The sequence below is a fragment of the Poromitra crassiceps genome (genome assembly GCF_964638095.1).
Source record: "Poromitra crassiceps genome assembly, chromosome: 25".
Classification (NCBI taxonomy): domain Eukaryota; kingdom Metazoa; phylum Chordata; class Actinopteri; order Beryciformes; family Melamphaidae; genus Poromitra; species Poromitra crassiceps.
In genome coordinates, this window is record NC_139649.1 from 8686596 (window position 1) to 8704814 (window position 18219).

The following is an 18219-nucleotide window of genomic DNA, read 5'->3' on the forward strand; positions in this document are numbered from 1 at the left end:
ATGAGTAGGTAGTCATTAGTTAATGATTAGTATCTAAGTTCCTGAGTAGAGTAGTTAATCAATACTTAATGATTACTAAATGTCAGCTCGTGAATATAGTAGTTAATCATTAGTTACTGATTAGTCGATCAGTTCCATGAGTAGATTGGTTAATCGTTCGTTAATGATTAATAAATGTCAATGCGTGAATATACAGTATTAGTTAATCATTAGTTAAGGTCACATTGTGAGTATAGTAGTTAATCATTAGTTCATGATTAGTTGTTAGTTCCTTAGTAGAGTAATTACTCATTAGTTAATGGTTAGTCAATGGTCAGTTTGTGAGTATATAGTTAATTGTTAGTTACTCATTACTTAATTATACGTGGGGGCTGGGTTTACCCAGGCTACTACTTTCTGTTCAAGTACTTATAGTTTTTAAGATATATTCCACCCAAATACTCCCTTTTCTCCAAATACTTATAGTTTTAAAGGTATATTCCATCCAAATACTACTTCATGTCCAAGTACTTAGGTATGTTTCAGCCAAATAGGCCTACTACTTATGTCTAAGTACTTGTGTTTTAAAGCACATAATATCCCTTCAAAACTATAAGTACTTGGACAGAAAGTAGTATTTGGGTGGAATATACCTTCAAAACTATCAAACTTGGTCTCCGGATCTACATATCCATAGTATGGCTCTACCAAGCAACAGGCTGGTTAGCTCAGATAGTAGAGAACCAGACTTACAATGTAACAATATTGGGGCTATAATATAATAATCATGCAATAAATAGATAAATAGTTTCAATAAATACATAAATAATAGGATGAATCAGCGTGACGTCACAACAACAAATCCCCCAAAAATCCCCTAAAACAAACATTAATATCTCAAAAACTATAGGCTACATGGCATCTCTTATATTTTGACATTCTGAGTGAGAGCAGAAGTAGCTCAAGAGTTTTATGCATAAATTATATATGCATGTCGTAAAGTTGTGTGAACTGTCGCAGTTTTTAAAATGTAAACCGCACAGCCAGGGCTAGAGTGCGCACTCAAGGCTGGGTTCCATCGGGTCCCATTGACGTTTTCCCCAGTGACGTGGTTTGTTGTTGCTGCTCAAGGCTAAACTTGCTTTGTTTTACTCTCACTTCCGAGCCGGAACTAATGTTCTGTTTCTGTGGTGCCGCTACGACGGACTTTATTGACGGACCGTAGAGCTGTTGTATTTTCATGCAAGGCTGTAAAGTAGTTGACGCCTGAAGTCTAAGCAGGTAGTCTGGACTTTCAAGGATTTAAGGACCTCTTTTCACTACAATCGGCCAACGAGGTATTTTATTTTACATGGAAAATGTATTTGTTTCATGCTAGCACCATTTGTTTTCATGCTGTATATACTGTGCAGTTTCCTGATTATTTTTTGTGTTGTTTTCATTCATAAATAATATTTATGACAATAGCACATGAATGCAATCCAGCACAATGTGTCAAAATATCCTTTTATCTAAACTGCATTAATTTGCAAAAAATCAGTATGGGATCTTTATTAATATGATACAATAAAAAAAGTAATAATGTCATATTATGTATGTAACCGTGTGTGTTGTGTTCCCTGGTCACCAGCTGTGTTCAAACCTCAAAAAGTACTTGAATTGAAAGACTGCCCCCAGCTCTAATGGACGACTTTTCTTTCCACTTTTTTCTATGGTGGAAAATAGATGCACAACATAACATGTTGGTTTCTTAAACAGGGAGATGGCGCTACGTGCTTGCGGCTTCATAGTGTTCCGTCGCCTTGCCAAGTGTGCTCCTCCCCCAGACAACATCGAGTACCTCCTCCTGCAGACCTCTTATGGCGAGCACCACTGGACCCCACCCAAAGGTGCTGTAGTGCTGTACTTACTGTAACTAAATTCTCCTGCTACAACTGTTTCTACCTTTGAATGTCCTTCGTACTATTCTCTCTCTAACCTGGTCACCTCCAGGTCACGTGGACCCGGGCGAGGACGACCTCACCACGGCACTGAGGGAGACCAAGGAGGAGGCGGGGCTGGGGGCGGAGCAGCTGCAGGTGATCGATGGCTTCCTGCAGGAGCTGCACTACGAGGTGCGAGGCAGAGCCAAGGAGGTGCTGTACTGGCTGGCCGAGCTGAGGGACCCGGGGATGCAGGTGACTCTGTCCGAGGAGCACCAGGACTACCGCTGGACCCAGCTGGAGGAGGCCTGCTCTCTGGCCCGCTACAAAGACCTGCAGGACACGCTGAGGGCCGCGCACAGACACTTAGAGGCTCAGCAGGACAAGCAGTGATGTGGGATAACCTATATCCTACGCAGGCAGAAGGGGCTGAGTCTACTGGGAGGAGCCGGTTGCAGGCTTACCGTTCAGTAGAATCACAGAGGTATTATTTAATAGAATCCCTTCTGTCTAAATAAAGACGAGGGAGGAGAAAACAAATCTGTGATGCAAAATCAAAGAGTTTATTTGATCTGAGTCGGTGCTGGTAAGCTGTGTCTTTGAGTCTGCCAAATCATTTGTAATGGATTGATCAGAATCAGCTTTATTGGCCAACTATGTAGACATACAAGGAATACATTGCTCTCAATGTACTTACAAGGGAAACAGAAAAGGTATGCATACAAGCTAAAACAAATGACATAGATCAAAGGTACATAAAGCAAGTTAACTTCTATTTACATTATATACAATAAGTGTGATGTAGAGTGACCGTTATAAATGTGTATAGGAGAAATAATTGTATACCTATGTATGTACAGACTAAATTGTAAACCACACTGGATTGTAAACAAGGCTATAAGTCAGATATTGCACAGTTGTTTATAGAGCTATATAAGCAATGCTTTGGGACAGTAATTGCAGTTGAGTTATTAAGACACAGTTTTGGGACACTTTAAAATTAAATAGTTAACACGTTTCACAGAGTAGTGTCTGTGTCGGGGGGGATTATGTGCATGAGGCAGGTGCAACAGGTAAAGTGATTCAAATGTACAGAAAAGTTCTGATGGATGTGAAGGTAAATTACCTAAAATGTCAGCTCAGGCTCAGAGCAGAAAAGTGAGTCATTAAACAAGTCAAGAAAGCACAAGGCAGAAGGAAATAAAATGTTATCATTAATTTCCAATCACTCAGTTATCATTGGGTTTCCTGAATGAGTCAGTACACCATGTAAACCTAAACAGGGGTATCTGTTTTTTATGTGGCAATATTATTTTATCTACAGTATGTTGAGTTTTAGTCAAATTGGGTAAAAATAAATGTTCAACAAACAGGCTTTGTGAAGGTACCTCAATTTAATTCAGAAATGTGGAGTTGAAATTAGATGCAAGGAACTCTCTCACAAATGGAAGAAAACCACCTTCATCAACCTGAGATGTAAGAATGCAACATGTTTTTGTGTGTGCAAAAACATTTAGAAAAAAACAACTATAATCCTTATGTGGAAAAAGCTTGCTCTAGAAGGCCAATTAACTGCGTGGAGAAATTGTAAACAACAGATTTGGCCACAAGGTGGGGACAAAAACATGTTTTCACAGCACAGCTGTATAGACCATTTTACAGACTAGAAAATATAGAAAAATGAACTATAGCAATGCAGAGGATCTTTTCTCTCTCTTTTTTTTTAGCTCACGCACAGGGGCAGTCAACCTTAAACAGTATCTGCTCTGTTTGATCACCAACAGCATTCAGTCTTTTCCCTTCCTTTGCAAACACATAGTTACTGCCTCATATACTGGACATAATTTAGAATTAAATATTATACTTGGGTCTATTAACTTGCCTTGTCTGTTGTATGTCAGAAGTAGAATTTTTAGATTAGGGCTTGATCCTGTTGACATTTCCTCAGCTGTCTGTCTCTCGTCTAATGCAGCAATTAAACCCTTACAGTGCTCTTCTGTGATCAAAGTAAAGGAAGAGGGCCATTCAAAACAAAACAGCCCCACTCCCCTGGGTGTGCTGTTTTGGGGCAGTATAGACAGCAAAGATAGTGCAGATCATCCAGGCCGATTTATAATAGCTGTGTTGGTGCCATATTGTACATACATGATCTATGTACTTAGATTTGTTTGTTTTTATGCTTGCCAGAAGGACACACCTCTTGACACAATATGAGATGAGTATGCCGTGTTTTCATTAGGTCCTTGGAGAACTGAGCATGTCTAAAGCCTGGTCAGGAAGGAAGGTTGGGTCATTTTACATTGTTTGCTGTAGGTTTTGCACATTGTTTACGGGGCTTTTTAAGTGGGCCCATTATTTGTTGAGGATGTAATGTCACCAAAGTAGGCCTTGCTAAATGTGTGTTTTTAGCAGTAACATGAATTCAGCTTTGAGCAATTATGCGGATGTGATTTTAGATTATTTTCATGCTGGCAGCACCAACTTAGTATTCACATGTGGAGTGCTGTAGTGTGTGATCCACTTGGTGCTGCCAGGTTTCATTTTATTCATATCCTTTGCTACAGGGATAGAAAATTAGTGATCAGGGGAGTGCAAATCCTCCTTCACCTCACATCAAACAGAATCCACCCACACTTCAATTAACTGCCATTTCTCTTCTGGGTATTTTGAGCAGAGCAGTGAGAATGGGGAGGGGAGGGGGGGGGGGGGGGCAATTAACATGAAATCCAACCTAGGTTTTCGGAAGTGGTCGTGAGTGCAGGTCCCCAGAGTGACTAGGGTTGTTTGACTGCGAGTTATGTGCACTAAAAAAAAATGTTCTACACGCACCTAAAGCTGAAATATTGCTTTAAGATACATCAGTGTCATTGAACCAGTAATTAATTTCATGCCTGGGAGAACATACAGTAAGAGCTCTTCTCCCAATCATAACAGATGTCTAATAGTTCTAAATCTTCTACCTCTTCAATGAGACCTAAAAGCCCCCACAAATCAGGACTTTGTCACCTCCTCCCCCCCTAGCAAAACCGGCTCTGCAACGACTAGGGTTTCCCCCATGGACATGATCTCACAGACACTAACCATCCTAAAGGACTTTTACTGGACATTATCCCAAGGACACTATCCCAGACCCCATTTTTATTTTGCACTTTACAATTTATAACTTGTGAATGTTTTCTGGTTGCTCCATTTTCTGCTAGTGATGTGATCGATCGCTGCGCTGCATACTGCACCAAGTCAAATTCCTCGTTTGTAATCTGATTACTCACTTTGGCTATTAAAATGAATCTTGAATCTTAAATTAAACGTGCCAGCTCCCTACATGATTAAGACTGGCTGTGACGTAGTTGCTATGTCAACCAGACAGCAAAAAATCACTACCCTATAACTGGCATGGATTAATTCAAACAATATGCATTGAACAATGTCACACAGGTTTTATATGGCGCAAGTCAAATATTTAAATAGAATTCCATACAAGCATCACACAGTGAAATGGTGCCATCTGTGTACATTTCTTTATGCTCAATATGGGATAAATACACATAATTCACATCATATTGTCTAATGTGATTATATGGATAATGCAGTCTTTGCACATGTATTCTCTCTGTGTCAGAGTAACTTGTGATTATGTGGCTGAGAAGGATGTATAGCACACACTGCAACAGGAAGTGAGCTGGGGTTCAGTTTAGAACGTTTTTTGTTGTCAAGTTAAAACGGTCTATAGTGTATTACAGTCCAACATTATCATGTAGTAACCTGTATGTCATAGCCAAGTGGATCCAAGTAAAGATAAATATTATAATATCATTACAATTGCAAAATAAGGTGAAAAGCTTTCAGTAGGCTCCGATGACAAACTATTTTATTTGAATGAATTTGCCAACTTTACCACAACAACTGTATGCCTCAATTTGCATAATATAGCACACCTAAATTTATTCCAAAACAACTTGCTGTGTTCTGTGTTCCATGACATGTGGGCTTAGCAACAAAATATGAAAGCTCAATCGCAAACAAACCCAACAATGTATTTTTACAATAGAAACTTTATATTGACATTTGCATCCTCACAAACGCACAATGAAGAGGGGGAAAAAAATGAAATGAATCAAAGGAGAAACAAACGAGGGCGACATTAACATCAATAGGTGTGGACACGTTGTGCACACACACACACGCAGGTCAGCTCTCAGTCCAATTAAGTGTGTAACCATGTGACAGCCTCGAGGGCGCCGTACTGTCGATGCACACTTTAAAAATACACACACACACACACACACAGATTAAATGGACTAAATGAATTGATTACTGTCCTTGCTAGGGAACAATGCGTATGTGATAACATATCTCAACAGCTTAGACCGCCGCTGTCCCTTTTTAATGACTCACTTTAGGTCGGGAATCTCCTCGTCCCTCAGAGACACTCGCAGCAGGCGGTTCTCCTCCCTCAAAAGGCCTCCGTAGCTCCTCCCCTTCCTCTGCACTTATGAAAACAAGGCATACATCGAAGTAAAAAAAGAAAAGAAAAAGTGGTGAATGAAGTTAGAATGGCTCTAATTTGTCCCGGTCATTTAATTCCATAATAAAAATAATAATACTGGTTCAGATTTCTGACCGTGACAGGAGGGTGAGAAAAACGTGCTTTTAAGACTCACGATGAGTTTCAAACGCTAGGCCATTCCATCCTCTAGTGTGACTTAACATACATTTTCTATGATGTGAGGGGTGGGCAAAAAGGAAAGGGGGATCACGTCAAAAAAGGGACGTCAGAATCTCTGGCATCCAGCCCACTTCCTGTGGTACAATGACATCATATCCGTTAAAAGATCCGGTCCAGGAGTTAGTCCATCATAGTCGGTCCTCACCCTCAACAGAATCCAGTCTCTGTGTGAGGTCTCCAAAGCAAAGAGGGCAGACGTGTCACTCCTTTGGCCTCACAGTAAAGATCCAGGAGTCGTGCATCTCTTTTAAGAGTTTATTCACACAGGGGAGGAAATCCTCCACATGCATCCGTTGCTCCATAGAGTTTAAAAAGTGATGGTTGCTGCGCTGCACAACTGAATTTCCTTGGCATAAAATCCATCCGTTTGAATAAAAGGTCTGCCCCGGTGCTCCGTTCTGTTGAACTGGTAAATAGGGCAACACGCATAACATTATCCACCACCACCATAACACACGGGTCAAAGCACAGCACTCATGGCTCACTTTGAAGACTTTGATGATGTCTTACAACTAATATTAGTCACATTATGTTGTTCAATGCAATGCATTTAAGACAAATACTCAAAGGGTGTGTGTGTGTGTGTGTGTGTTTTTTGTATCAGTCAAATCCTTCGCTAGTTCAGGCCTCCCAAAGCTGCACTAGAACACTGTGCAAACAGCTTGTGAACGTTTTGTCAACTGGACAAAGTCCATTAGGCCAATTGAGCAAACTCACTCGTGACGGCAATCTACACCAACTCCATAGAAACGGGAGGACAGACAAAAGCCTGATGCAGTGAGTAGATGAAAAGTAAATGTATCGCGCGCACACAAACATTCAAATGTATAGCCAAGTAAGTTGCATCATGTTACTTTAGTCCCGCCCAATAAACATCCTCAAAGTAACAATGTCAAATTCTCACTAAGTTGTATTTAAGCATCAATTGGAGTCACGGCGCAAAAAGGTAACAATATTTTCACATCCATCGCAAAAACATAACGTGAGCAGCAGCTTAAGGAGAAAATACCTAGAGATGTACCGTATTGTGATTTTGTTTTTGTGAACTTGTGTGTTAAACACGCTGGTGGTGACATTGGATACTTTCAGTTCACTCTGCCCTTTTAGAATAACACCCGCCATGGATACAGAAAGTAAGAGAGGAAAGGTTGGCGAGGAGCAGTTTGTGTGTCGACAAGTTTCTCTTTGACTGGTTTCTCTCTGGGGAGAGTCCGGAGGCCCTGAGGTTTAAGAGGCAGAGAGAGGTGTGGGAGGAGATGGTCAGACACTAGTGCCTGTGTGCGAACAGTTCTTCACCTTGCTCACCCCCGACCGTGTGATGTTTTGGGGGGGGGGGGGGGGTTGTGAGGGAGGGGACATAGTTCAGATGTGAGGGGACACTATACTTGAGGTGGGTCCAGGCAGGTGCATCAGAGTCTGTGTTTGCAGGCTTCAGTTGATTGCATCAAAGTGAGACAGACAGACAGACAGACAGGAGAGTGACAGAGATACAGTCACAGACTAAGACAAGGGAAGGACAAGCCTGCGAGACAGACTGGGACAGGACAAGCCTGCGAGACAGACCGTGACAGGACAAGCTACCCAGCTGGTTAATGAGAGAAACGTTAGCCAGACTGTCAGAGCTATCCCAAAAAAATAAAAAAGAGATGGGTGGAGAGACAGAAGGTCACCAACTAAACAGAGGAAGCAGATAAAAATGGCAAGAAATAACAACATGATGGACAGAGACAGTCTTTCACATAAAATCATAATGGACTAGCCAGACAAAGACCTGGCCAGTTACGTGTGTGTAGACAGACACAGACACACACTCCTTGAAAGTTGAAAGATGACACATAAAAGAGGGATCTTTGAGAGGAGTGGGGGGGGGGGGGGGGGGGGGGTTGGCGGGATCAGAGGTCGTCCAGATCATCATGAATCTTCGTTGCCAGAGTCGTCCTGGTTGTCGTAGCGTCTGGTAGACGTGCCGCCATCTTCCCCGGGGCTGATGGCCCCCGCCTCCCCTCCGGACTCCATGTCGCTCTCCTCCTCCTCCTCGTCCTCCTCGTCCATGTCGTCGTCGTAGAGGTCGTCGTAGAGCAGGTCCGAGCTGCTGTCCTGGGAGGGCACCCTGGTCTGGACGCAGTACTCCGCCAGCGTGGTGGGGACCTTGACGCCGTCGCGCTCAGCCTCTGACGCTGTGGACAGCACCTGCTTCCTGCGGGCAAATAAGACAGAAACAGTTAAAAGCGGTGCTCCTATCCGCTCTATTAAAACAAATCTGAAAGAACCTGGACAATAAGGCCCCGTCAAACACGTGCAACCAGCCAGATGAGGACATTGGCTATTTTGGAAGTGGTAGGGAGTCCTATGCCCTACGCCCTGCACAGATATATACTTGTGAAATGCCATGCCAGTGAGCAGCTCTTCACATGGCCACACAAATGTCAATATTTTGACTTGTGGAAAGAATACTTTCATGTGCATGGCCGTAGCCACGTCTGAGGCCACCGATGACGAGACCTCTGTCATTTCCCCCCGTAAAATCGCTCATTCCAACAGCCGCAAGCATAAACATTTGACGAAGGGGTGACAGATATTTGCTATTACAAATATTTTTTGGTTGAATGTTGAAAAAGTTATAAATTTGCGAAGGTTGAAATTTCATATTATTGTCAGCTATTGCATTTGGATGTCATTAATAAGCACTATGCCGCAATTGCCGCATGGTGATGCACTGAGCATCAGATGTGCTGTAGGAAGTGTTAGTGTAGCCTCTTGTATAGGAGGCTTCTCCAGTTGTTCCTATCGCCCTGATAGCTATTAGCCACTGATAGCTATTAGCCAATAAATAACATACAGTGATTTCATAAATGCCCATGTGTCTTTCATGCCTATTTCAATAAGTAAAGCATGTAGTGACCTGGATGACCTCCATTACTGATGTTAATATGTTAATATAGTCAACATTTGAAATCATTTAGCTGCTATGACAAGACTGTCAAGTGACACACACACACACACACACAACCAAACACGCGCGCGCACGCTAAATGAAAACTGAAACCTTTCTTTTATTTTTATGCTATTTTTATCCAAACCAATTTCAGAAGGTTATCATCATCATCAGTCATCATCAGTCAGTATATAAATGGGAGCTAGGGCTCGGGTTTGTTTGTTTCTCTGTCTGTCTGTCCCATGTCCCACTGTGATGTCATAAATCCCACTGTGACATAATCAGTGATGTCATACACCCCACTGTGACATCCTCAGTGATGTCATAAATCCCAGTGATGTGTGACATCGTCAGTGATGTCATAAATTCCACTGTGACATCATCTAGTTTTTTTAAATAATAAAAAACATTGCAAGCAAATGGAGCTATATATACACCGATACAATACTGAGAATATCATCTGTTCATGTTTACACAGTTGTGTCTGCAAATCCAGCCATGCTTTTAGTACAGTAGGTGGCTTGCCTGGCAAAACCCTACAACTAATTTTAACCCGGGGGTGTTGTGATCAGAGGAATAAATGGAAGGAATGTGTTTCTATAGTTCAGGTGGAGATACATTGTGCTAAGCTGCTGTAAAAATGCAGGATGTTGGGACCTCAGCCCTGCTGGTTGTGTGTATTACCTGATAATCTCGGCGTACTCCTTGTCCTTGCCCTTACTGTCCCTCCATTTGCGAAACATGACAGAGGCGTCCACATTGGCCGGGGAGAAGGTGTTGGGCTCATTAAGCAGAGAGATCACGCTCAGCAAGATGGTCCTGCTCACGCACGCACATGGAAACAGACGCGCACGCACGCACACATGCACACACAACCACGGAAAATTAGTATGCTCCGACTCCTATAACAGATCAACGTTTTGTCTCCATATGAAAGAGCAGCCCAACACTGGCCTTCTGAAACTGTAGTAAGTCATCCCAGCCCAGACACAGGTGTGCTCTCAGCTCTTTCCCCTCATGGCTCCATTACAAGCTACATCCAGTATCTGCTCAGGGTTTCAAATACATACTCAGCACTTTAGCTCTAGTCCAGTTGAGCAGAAACTAAAGTATCTTGCTGACGTGCAAAAATTTCAACTTAACGTAGAGCAGGGAACTCTGAAAGCAACTCTGCAACATTCTCTTTTTCCTTAGGATATTATAGATGTAACAAAAAAAAAACGCAGGTGTGCTAAAAGTGAACAGTTAATCTTGCACAATTCTGGATTCACACTTTTGTGAGTTATACTTGTTTGACGTATTCCTCATTCTTAAGTACACCATATCATCTTGGATATTTTTTGCTTATTTGTTCTTTTTTATATGAACATGGGAAGTTCGCTCCCCTTTGCTTTTATTAATTATTGAGACAGGAAGTACACTTATAATAGTAGGAAGTGCTCGGGTTATTTATGGGTAATTTAGGTGTATTTGTTGGTGATCGGGGTTACGAGAAGACAACAAAACATTAGCCCAGACTGAATCCTAATCAAAATCAGGTTCGAGTTCTGGTTCAGTTCAATTATATTTAAAGTTCGAAGAAATACAGCAAAAATACTTTTTTCCCTGAAGTTCAATAAATGCATGATGTTGCCAAAGTCAATAAGTAATTACATGAAATAATTGTGATCTCATTATCAGTCAAAAATAATCGTGATTAGGATTTTTGCCATAATCGAGCAGCCCTAGGAAGTGCAGTAAACCATCACTGGGCATGATCTTCTAAAAGTTCATTACACTACTGGACCGGTGATACAATTATTTTCCACATGGCATACATACACAATAATAAGATAAGCTATCAAAAGGTAGCATGTCTATTCTGTAGAATGGATCAAACCCATATTGCATACAGAAGGAGACATTGTGTGGGAGGTTACCTGACGTTCTGGGTGGGGTTCCACCTCTCGGAGGGCAGCTCCCCACTCTGGGGGTCATCAACAGGAGGGTGCAGGATGGAGATGCACACATCTCCGTTCTGCAGGGAGAGACCACCAGTCAAATAAACTCATAGACACGGCCCTCAGGTGTGCATGTAACCTACCTATGAAACAAGGTAGCTTAATACTTCTCTAAAATAAGATAACAAATAGACAAGGTAGGTACCTAGTATAGGATGAGTCAAATTTATCCACAGGGATAATAAAGTATACAAATACAAAATATATAACATTGGCCATGAAGGAATACTGTTGAAGGTGTCTACATTGCCTCCAAATGACAAATTACTTTTTTAACAAACCATACAAACACCAAATCTGGCATGATAATGCCTACAAAAATAGTATGAAAGCATTTGGTGCATTTAATGACACATACTGTAACTATGACATAGATTGAGGCTTAATAAAAAAAACGTAATAACTTAATAATCTAATTGTACATGCTGAGGGTTTGGACTTTATTCAAATGGGTTACCTCATAGATGTTGGGGTGCCACATCTTGGTGAGGAAGCGGAAGGTTGGTGGGGAGTAGGGGTAGTCAATTGGGAACTTGATGTGAGCCTGTAAAACAGACAGCCCAACAGTGGTCTCAACTTTAGGTTAGAGAGTCCTCAGGGAGACCTGAGATACTGGGTTGCAAGAGGATTTATGAAATGGGGGGGGCAGGGGAATCTCCTATACCAATATACAATCAAGTTAGATTTTTTCCCTAGCCATATTGCTTCAAGAAACACTGAATCTACAGGAGCTTGTCTCATTAGACAGTTTTAAAGTGATGTTAAAAGTCATGGAGGCCAACGAAATGCAGGTCTGTAAGTGTCATGATTAGAGTAGATTGAATCATGCCTATCAATGTGATATATGTTGTCCTTTTTTCTTTTCTTTTAATCTTTGATTGTTAGTTCAGTTGCTTATAGACGGTTTTCACCAGAGCGCAACCCCACGGCACTTCCTTTTTCTCAGCATTCGGCAAACTGTAGAAATATTCACTCAACATTGTTACTTTTGTTTTCGCTGCTCAGCTGTATAGACGGTTTTCACGGAATGGTCAGTCCTGCACTTGAATGTTTTTTTTTCTTTTATGTCCATAGCAAACACTGCAACAGGAAGTGAGCGGGGGTTCAATTTAGAATGTTTTGTTGTCAAGTTAAAACCGTCTATGCAAATGTTGTGGTGATATGTTATGTAACTGTATGTCTGTAACCCTGTGCTGCCTCTTGGCCAGGTCTCTCTTGCAAAAGAGGTTTTTAATCTCAATGAGACTAACCTGGTTAAATAAAGGTCAAATAAAAAAATAAAAATAAAAAATTGGCTCTAAACTGAAGTGGTTTGACAAACTGGTTTGTAAATAATTTTACCAACCAGGAATCAACCTTATCTTGACGAACTACGGTAGTATCCTTGATCAACTCGCATGACTTGTCTAGTTCGCTAGCCTCTGACTAGTCTGCAAAATAGCTTTCCTGTACTACTTCGCTTGAAAGAGATCATTGACATTAGTGTTATGTGTGTACACTACACATACAACTTATGCTATTACTAAATTAGATTTTTTTTTAAAGTAGAGCTAGAGGACAATTAAAATGTGCTTCTAGTTCTGTGTCGTCTTTTTGAGATTTTCAGAGCAATTATCAAAGTGAAAGTTGGCTTGGGCGGTGTGAGACCACCAGACCTGACTCACTGATCTGCTTCCACTCAGATAGGACTATCACCGCTCCGCAACTAGCCACTACTCTACTGCATCCTCGGGACATCGACAAGAGAGACGTCACCATGACACTGACACGATCTAGTCTAGCACCTCCCATACGAGATAATAAACATAACACTGACCCAGGTATGGAGGATCTCACACAAGGAACGTATTATTTCTGTTTGTATAGTTTTGGGCCATTTCTGCTTTATTTAATGGTATACTATCCTTTCCAGAAACAAGACATGAAAGATGTTGAAAAATGAGAAGACCATGTGCCCAAGTCAAACACGATGCATGGTATGTCCACACTACTCCACAGGAGTCACACAAGATTCAACAGCATGAACTCTGTATTGTGCTTTTCTGTTGCAGATGCTTCATCTCAAGGGGCTATTTCCTGCCATTCAAATGGATAACCCTCTCTTTCAACAAGCAAGATTATGCTGTAATGATACTTCAGAGCAGTGGTGTAGTCTAGTTTATTAGGGGCTTCCTGGGGGTCCCCAGCAAATTGATCAATGGTTGTTGTTATCATCCATTCATTCATTATCCACTATCTTTCCATTTACATGAAGTTAACACAATTACAGAAGAATAGAAGAATGACTGTTTTGATACTTTCACTGTTATCTCTCTATCTACAATACAGATAGCCATGGAACTCAAAATCACACGTAGAAATATTCTCAGATTTGGGTCTGAGAGACAAAATCTCCTCAAATGGGCGTCTGTTGCCCTGATGTGGACTAAATTAGAGGTCCTTGATTATATAAAAAAAAAAGAGTTGAGGATCACTGGCCTAGGGGACCTAGATCACTCTCTCCCTCTCTCTCTCTCTTTAAATGATGACATACATGTAGCCTATAGGCCTAAAACTGTCACAAAACTATACTGTTAGTACCTATCTTTGCCCAATTGTAAGTGGGTATACTCAAATCCTGGAGCTTTCCTAGCGGGTATACTGCATATCACATAAGACTACACACCACTGCTTCAGAGTCAAACTTTCTTTTTTGCTTCACATTCCTCTCCACAACACGAGTCAAATCCTTATCATATAGCACATATCATTTATGCCGGGGGTCTCTATCTGTAACTGTGCCCAAATTGAACAGGCAGCGCATTCCTCTCCGTAGGATACAAGACTCAACAGGTCGGCGATAAAATTGTATTTAATGATGTCACCATGAAGCCTAAACATAGAATGTAATCAACTCAACATCTCCTCTACAACTGTTTTGGGCGTACCAGGACGGCAATAGCCTGATCCGCGTTGCCCCGACTTGAATGCAAACTCTCACTGTAGATAGCACTACCCCTTGAACAAGCGTCATTGAATAAGTAACTAGAAAGAAACGGAGACGAGTCTCGTCATGCCCTTCTCTCTTGCTCTTTCTCTCTGCTGCTGAGGTGCCATTTATATCTGTCCACGGCTAAAAATAGCCATCTGAAGCACAACGATCATACAGCGAGGGGGGAAGAAGGCTGGACAAGGAGAAGGGAGGGTGAGAGAGAGGAGAGATACAGAAAAGAAAGAGGGAAGTTGGCTGTCTGATAAGACTGTCATGAAAAAAAATATCTCAAAGACCAGCAGAGTGAGCTGAGCCACGACCTGTGAGATGGGTTATGGATTGCCCAAGAGATTTAAGAGTTCAAGGACCATTCTAATGAGACTCCCCTTGGCTTGACTTGTAGGGCTCAAATGCTGTCAAAGAACTAGTTGGTTGTTTTCCAAGTAGTAGGGATCACCCATACCCTGCTTTTGAAGACAACTTGCCCAGGAAAACAGCTTTTGGCACCAATGTCCAAAAGGTCAAAGTTGAATCAGGCAGATCTTAAGGAAGCACACCTGTTACCGAAAGATTTTAAATTATGAATGCGTCTCATTGTGTTAACCTGGTGCGCCTCTGAGCTCTCAGCACTCTGAATGATCATCTTCTAGCCCTTCGTCGAGTTTGGCCTCACCTTAAAGTAGCCTCCCTCGTAGAGGGTGTTTGGGGGGCCAAAGATGGCCACCTCCCAATTGTAGAGGTCAGACTCCTCCACCAGAGTGATGCGGAAGCCCTCCACCGGCTGCTCCTGCAGAGACTTCAGCTCCATCATCAGGGCCTTCTGGGAACTAGGGGTTGCCTGGTGGGCCATGCTAATCTCAATTCTGACACTGGCGGCGACCACGGTTGGGCGAAGGGTGGAGAGAAATTGGTAAGTGTTAAGAGACCAAAATGATATTTGCCATCCATATTTTTTTTTACATTCTATTTAAATTCCAGAATTTTTGTTGGTTAGGGTTGTAAAGCAGCGTGTAAATAAATACATAAAAAGCTGGTAGCTTTACTTGTCAAAACTTGATTGCATAGATAGACAACAGTTTTCCTAGGACAAAAGAAACATCAAGCCTAAACAGCTAACAGCCCTGCTGGTAAACTGAACGCAACATAAAGAATTCAAAGACCAAGGATATGTGGCCTGCCAGCTAGCGAAGTCAGTGGCTTAGTAGTATGCAGGCCCTATATGGGGGAAGAAGCAAAGTTAATGAAAAGTGATTACCTCTATCTCCTTGTACTTTAGTCTGTATTCGTTTCGTTACAGATGAAAGATTGAAGGTAAATTCATTGGTTGTCCATGCTAGCCTGGCTGTGTCTTGAAAAAGAGACAGTGACAGGAGCAGTGGATTTTCTGCTAATGCCTAAGGTTGGTCCTCGTGTTGTGTATCCCAAATTCTTTGTGTGCCAATGTTGACAGTTGACATGGAGCTAATATCAGTGTAAGTCACGGTATCCCGTAGATCATTCTTGGGAACAAAAGAGGAAACTTGCTCTGCCTGCCATGTCTTCGTCCTGCTGGTTCGGTTCGGGGAGGCGCTCAGCTGATCCCAGCTTGTTTATGTTTGTTTATCTGCTCTCTCTCTCTGGCAGTCTCAACTTCTCCACACGTCAGCTAAACCCCTACCGAGGAACTTCGTTAAAATCGAGCAGCTTTTCTGGTGTATCGTCCGCTCCAGCACTTTGGCAGTATAAAAGGTTGCGAATATTCGAGCTCGTGGTCGCAACAAGCACAGTCAATGAGAGGTTTACACTCGCGAATTACTGTGAATTTAATCGATATTTATTTTCCTCCCATCGATGCTTCCGGGCTCATTGCGCGTGTCTGTAAAACGTAAAGACGTACGGATCTGGACGTGACGTGCGCGCACTCGCGGGTGAAGAAATCAACCGCAACCTTGTTGTTTATTTCTCACAGTATTACAGTGCATTTATTATTACAAGTAGCCTATACCTGAAAACACACACATATACTTTTTTTCAAACTTTTTAATTGCCTACACAGCTTAGAAAAGTATCTAGGGCTATACATGTATTTTCTCCTATGCCGTGTTTAGACTGTAGCCTATGGTTGATTGTTTGTTTGTAGAGTGACTGGTCATTGGAGCCTGGGTTATGTGAACCTATATTTCTGGTAATTATGGACATTTATGAAATGTCTACAAGGCAACGATTGTCAAATTGAAGTTATTTTACATGAAATGTGCTCCAGTTAATTTGTCTCTTTGTCCTTTTTAATTCCAGTCATGCGCCGATTATTATCCACTTCTTGTTTTAATTGTTTGTTGATGCTGCCTGATTTTAGTATTTTAAATATAGAATTAACACTGGTCCTCTGTCCCTCTGTAGGGTTTCCTGGTGGCAGCCAAGTGGGTGCACTGGGGACATGTGGTGTGGCACCTGGAATTGCAGTGGAGTGGTGTGTGGTGATAGTTTGGGTGTGGTCACATCTAATTTGTGAGTGTATTCATAGTATTCCCATGATGTCACAAGCCTTTTTCCTACCAGTATGGAGCTACAATACACACAGCTCTGGCTGTGTCACTTGATTGTATCACCTCACAATCACCTCACCTGTTATTTTCTTTGGTGTTGCACTGTGCTGATCACTTATGATGTCACAACTTCGCATCACTGATGACATCACACATGCTCTTATGACATCACTGATGATGATGTCACAATGCCTATGACATCTTCAGTGATGTCACAATGCCTATGAAATCATCAGTGGGACAAAAATTGAAACAGAGAACAGAGAGAGATTGCCCACTTGCTCCCTTTTATATAGCCTATAGATAGATAGATTACACAAGTACGCACGAAATTCTTATGCTAGGGGGCTCCATTACAGGACATAGTGCAAGACAGTTAACAAACTATAATTGACGATAAGCTGACCTTTAAGCCTCATGTAGATGCCGTGTGCCGGAAAGCACATCAGTGCATGTTATTTTATCGTAAGCTACAACATTTTAATGTTGACAGGACTTTTATGAAAATGTTTTACTCTTGTTTTATCAAATCAGTTCTTACTTTCTCGTTTGTGTGCTGGTATGGGTCTCTTACCCTCAAGAATAAGAACCGACTACAGAGTATTATGAAGGGGTGCAGCAAAATTGCTCACAACACTCCAAAACGACCTTCATAGCCTGTACAAAGCTAGGACGTTGAAAAAGGCACAGTCAATCTTGGCTGACCCGAGCCACCCTCTGACCCTAGAGTTTGAGCTGCTCCTGTCCGGTCGCAGATACAGTCTGCTGCCAAAATGCAGAACCAACAGGCACAAAAACTACTTTGTTCCTGCTGCAATTGGCTTCTTAAAAAGCCCCATGTGATTTTCATTGTAACTGTTGTAATTTGTTGTTGCTGAAATCTGTTTGCTGTTTGTTTGATGATTTGTTCTTTATGCTTCTACTGGCTGCTTCATAAATTGCCCCTCTGGGATAATAAAGACTACCTTGAACCCTTGAACTCCTTGAACCCAAACAAATAAACAAACCAACCAACCAACAAACAAACAAAACAGTATAGGTAGGTCAAGTGAGCAGGTAGCCTACATAATCGAGTAGACAGGTAAACAAGTAAATACATGTAAATTACGTAAATAAGGCAGTGTAAAACATAATAGAATAGAAATAAGAAAAATAGCACAA

The 18219-nt window shown here is 41.7% G+C and overlaps 2 protein-coding genes across 2 annotated transcripts; one reads left to right on the forward strand and one right to left on the reverse strand.

The window, feature by feature from the left end:
• Positions 1–1206: 1206 nt before the first annotated feature.
• nudt2 (nudix (nucleoside diphosphate linked moiety X)-type motif 2) lies at positions 1207–3157 on the forward strand. The gene is made up of 3 exons (XM_083660646.1): positions 1207–1316; positions 1738–1868; positions 1972–3157. The coding sequence occupies exons 2-3, from the start codon at positions 1742–1744 to the stop codon at positions 2292–2294; spliced, it is 450 nt and encodes a 149-aa protein (XP_083516772.1). The 5' UTR covers positions 1207–1316; positions 1738–1741; the 3' UTR covers positions 2295–3157.
• A 2634-nt stretch (positions 3158–5791) lies between these two features.
• Positions 5792–16360, reverse strand: ube2r2 (ubiquitin-conjugating enzyme E2R 2). Its single transcript, XM_083660779.1, has 6 exons — positions 15789–16360; positions 15207–15402; positions 12020–12106; positions 11482–11579; positions 10247–10381; positions 5792–8824 (listed from the first exon to the last, which is right to left on the reverse strand). The coding sequence occupies exons 2-6, from the start codon at positions 15381–15383 to the stop codon at positions 8539–8541; spliced, it is 783 nt and encodes a 260-aa protein (XP_083516905.1). The 5' UTR covers positions 15384–15402; positions 15789–16360; the 3' UTR covers positions 5792–8538.
• Positions 16361–18219: the final 1859 nt, after the last annotated feature.

What these genes read in the sequence shown, in the direction of transcription:
- nudt2 (XM_083660646.1), top strand. Translation starts at nt 1,742, where the DNA reads ATGGCGCTACGTGCTTGCGGCTTCATAGTGTTCCGTCGCCTTGCCAAG. An exon ending in CCACTGGACCCCACCCAAAG is followed by an intron (nt 1,869 to 1,971) that starts GTGCTGTAGTGC and finishes GGTCACCTCCAG; the next exon opens with GTCACGTGGACCCGGGCGAG.
- ube2r2 (XM_083660779.1), bottom strand. Translation starts at nt 15,383, where the DNA reads ATGGCCCACCAGGCAACCCCTAGTTCCCAGAAGGCCCTGATGATGGAG. An exon ending in AACCCCACCCAGAACGTCAG is followed by an intron (nt 10,382 to 11,481) that starts GTAACCTCCCAC and finishes GTGCGTGAGCAG; the next exon opens with GACCATCTTGCTGAGCGTGA. An exon ending in GAGTACGCCGAGATTATCAG is followed by an intron (nt 8,825 to 10,246) that starts GTAATACACACA and finishes ATTTGCCCGCAG; the next exon opens with GAAGCAGGTGCTGTCCACAG.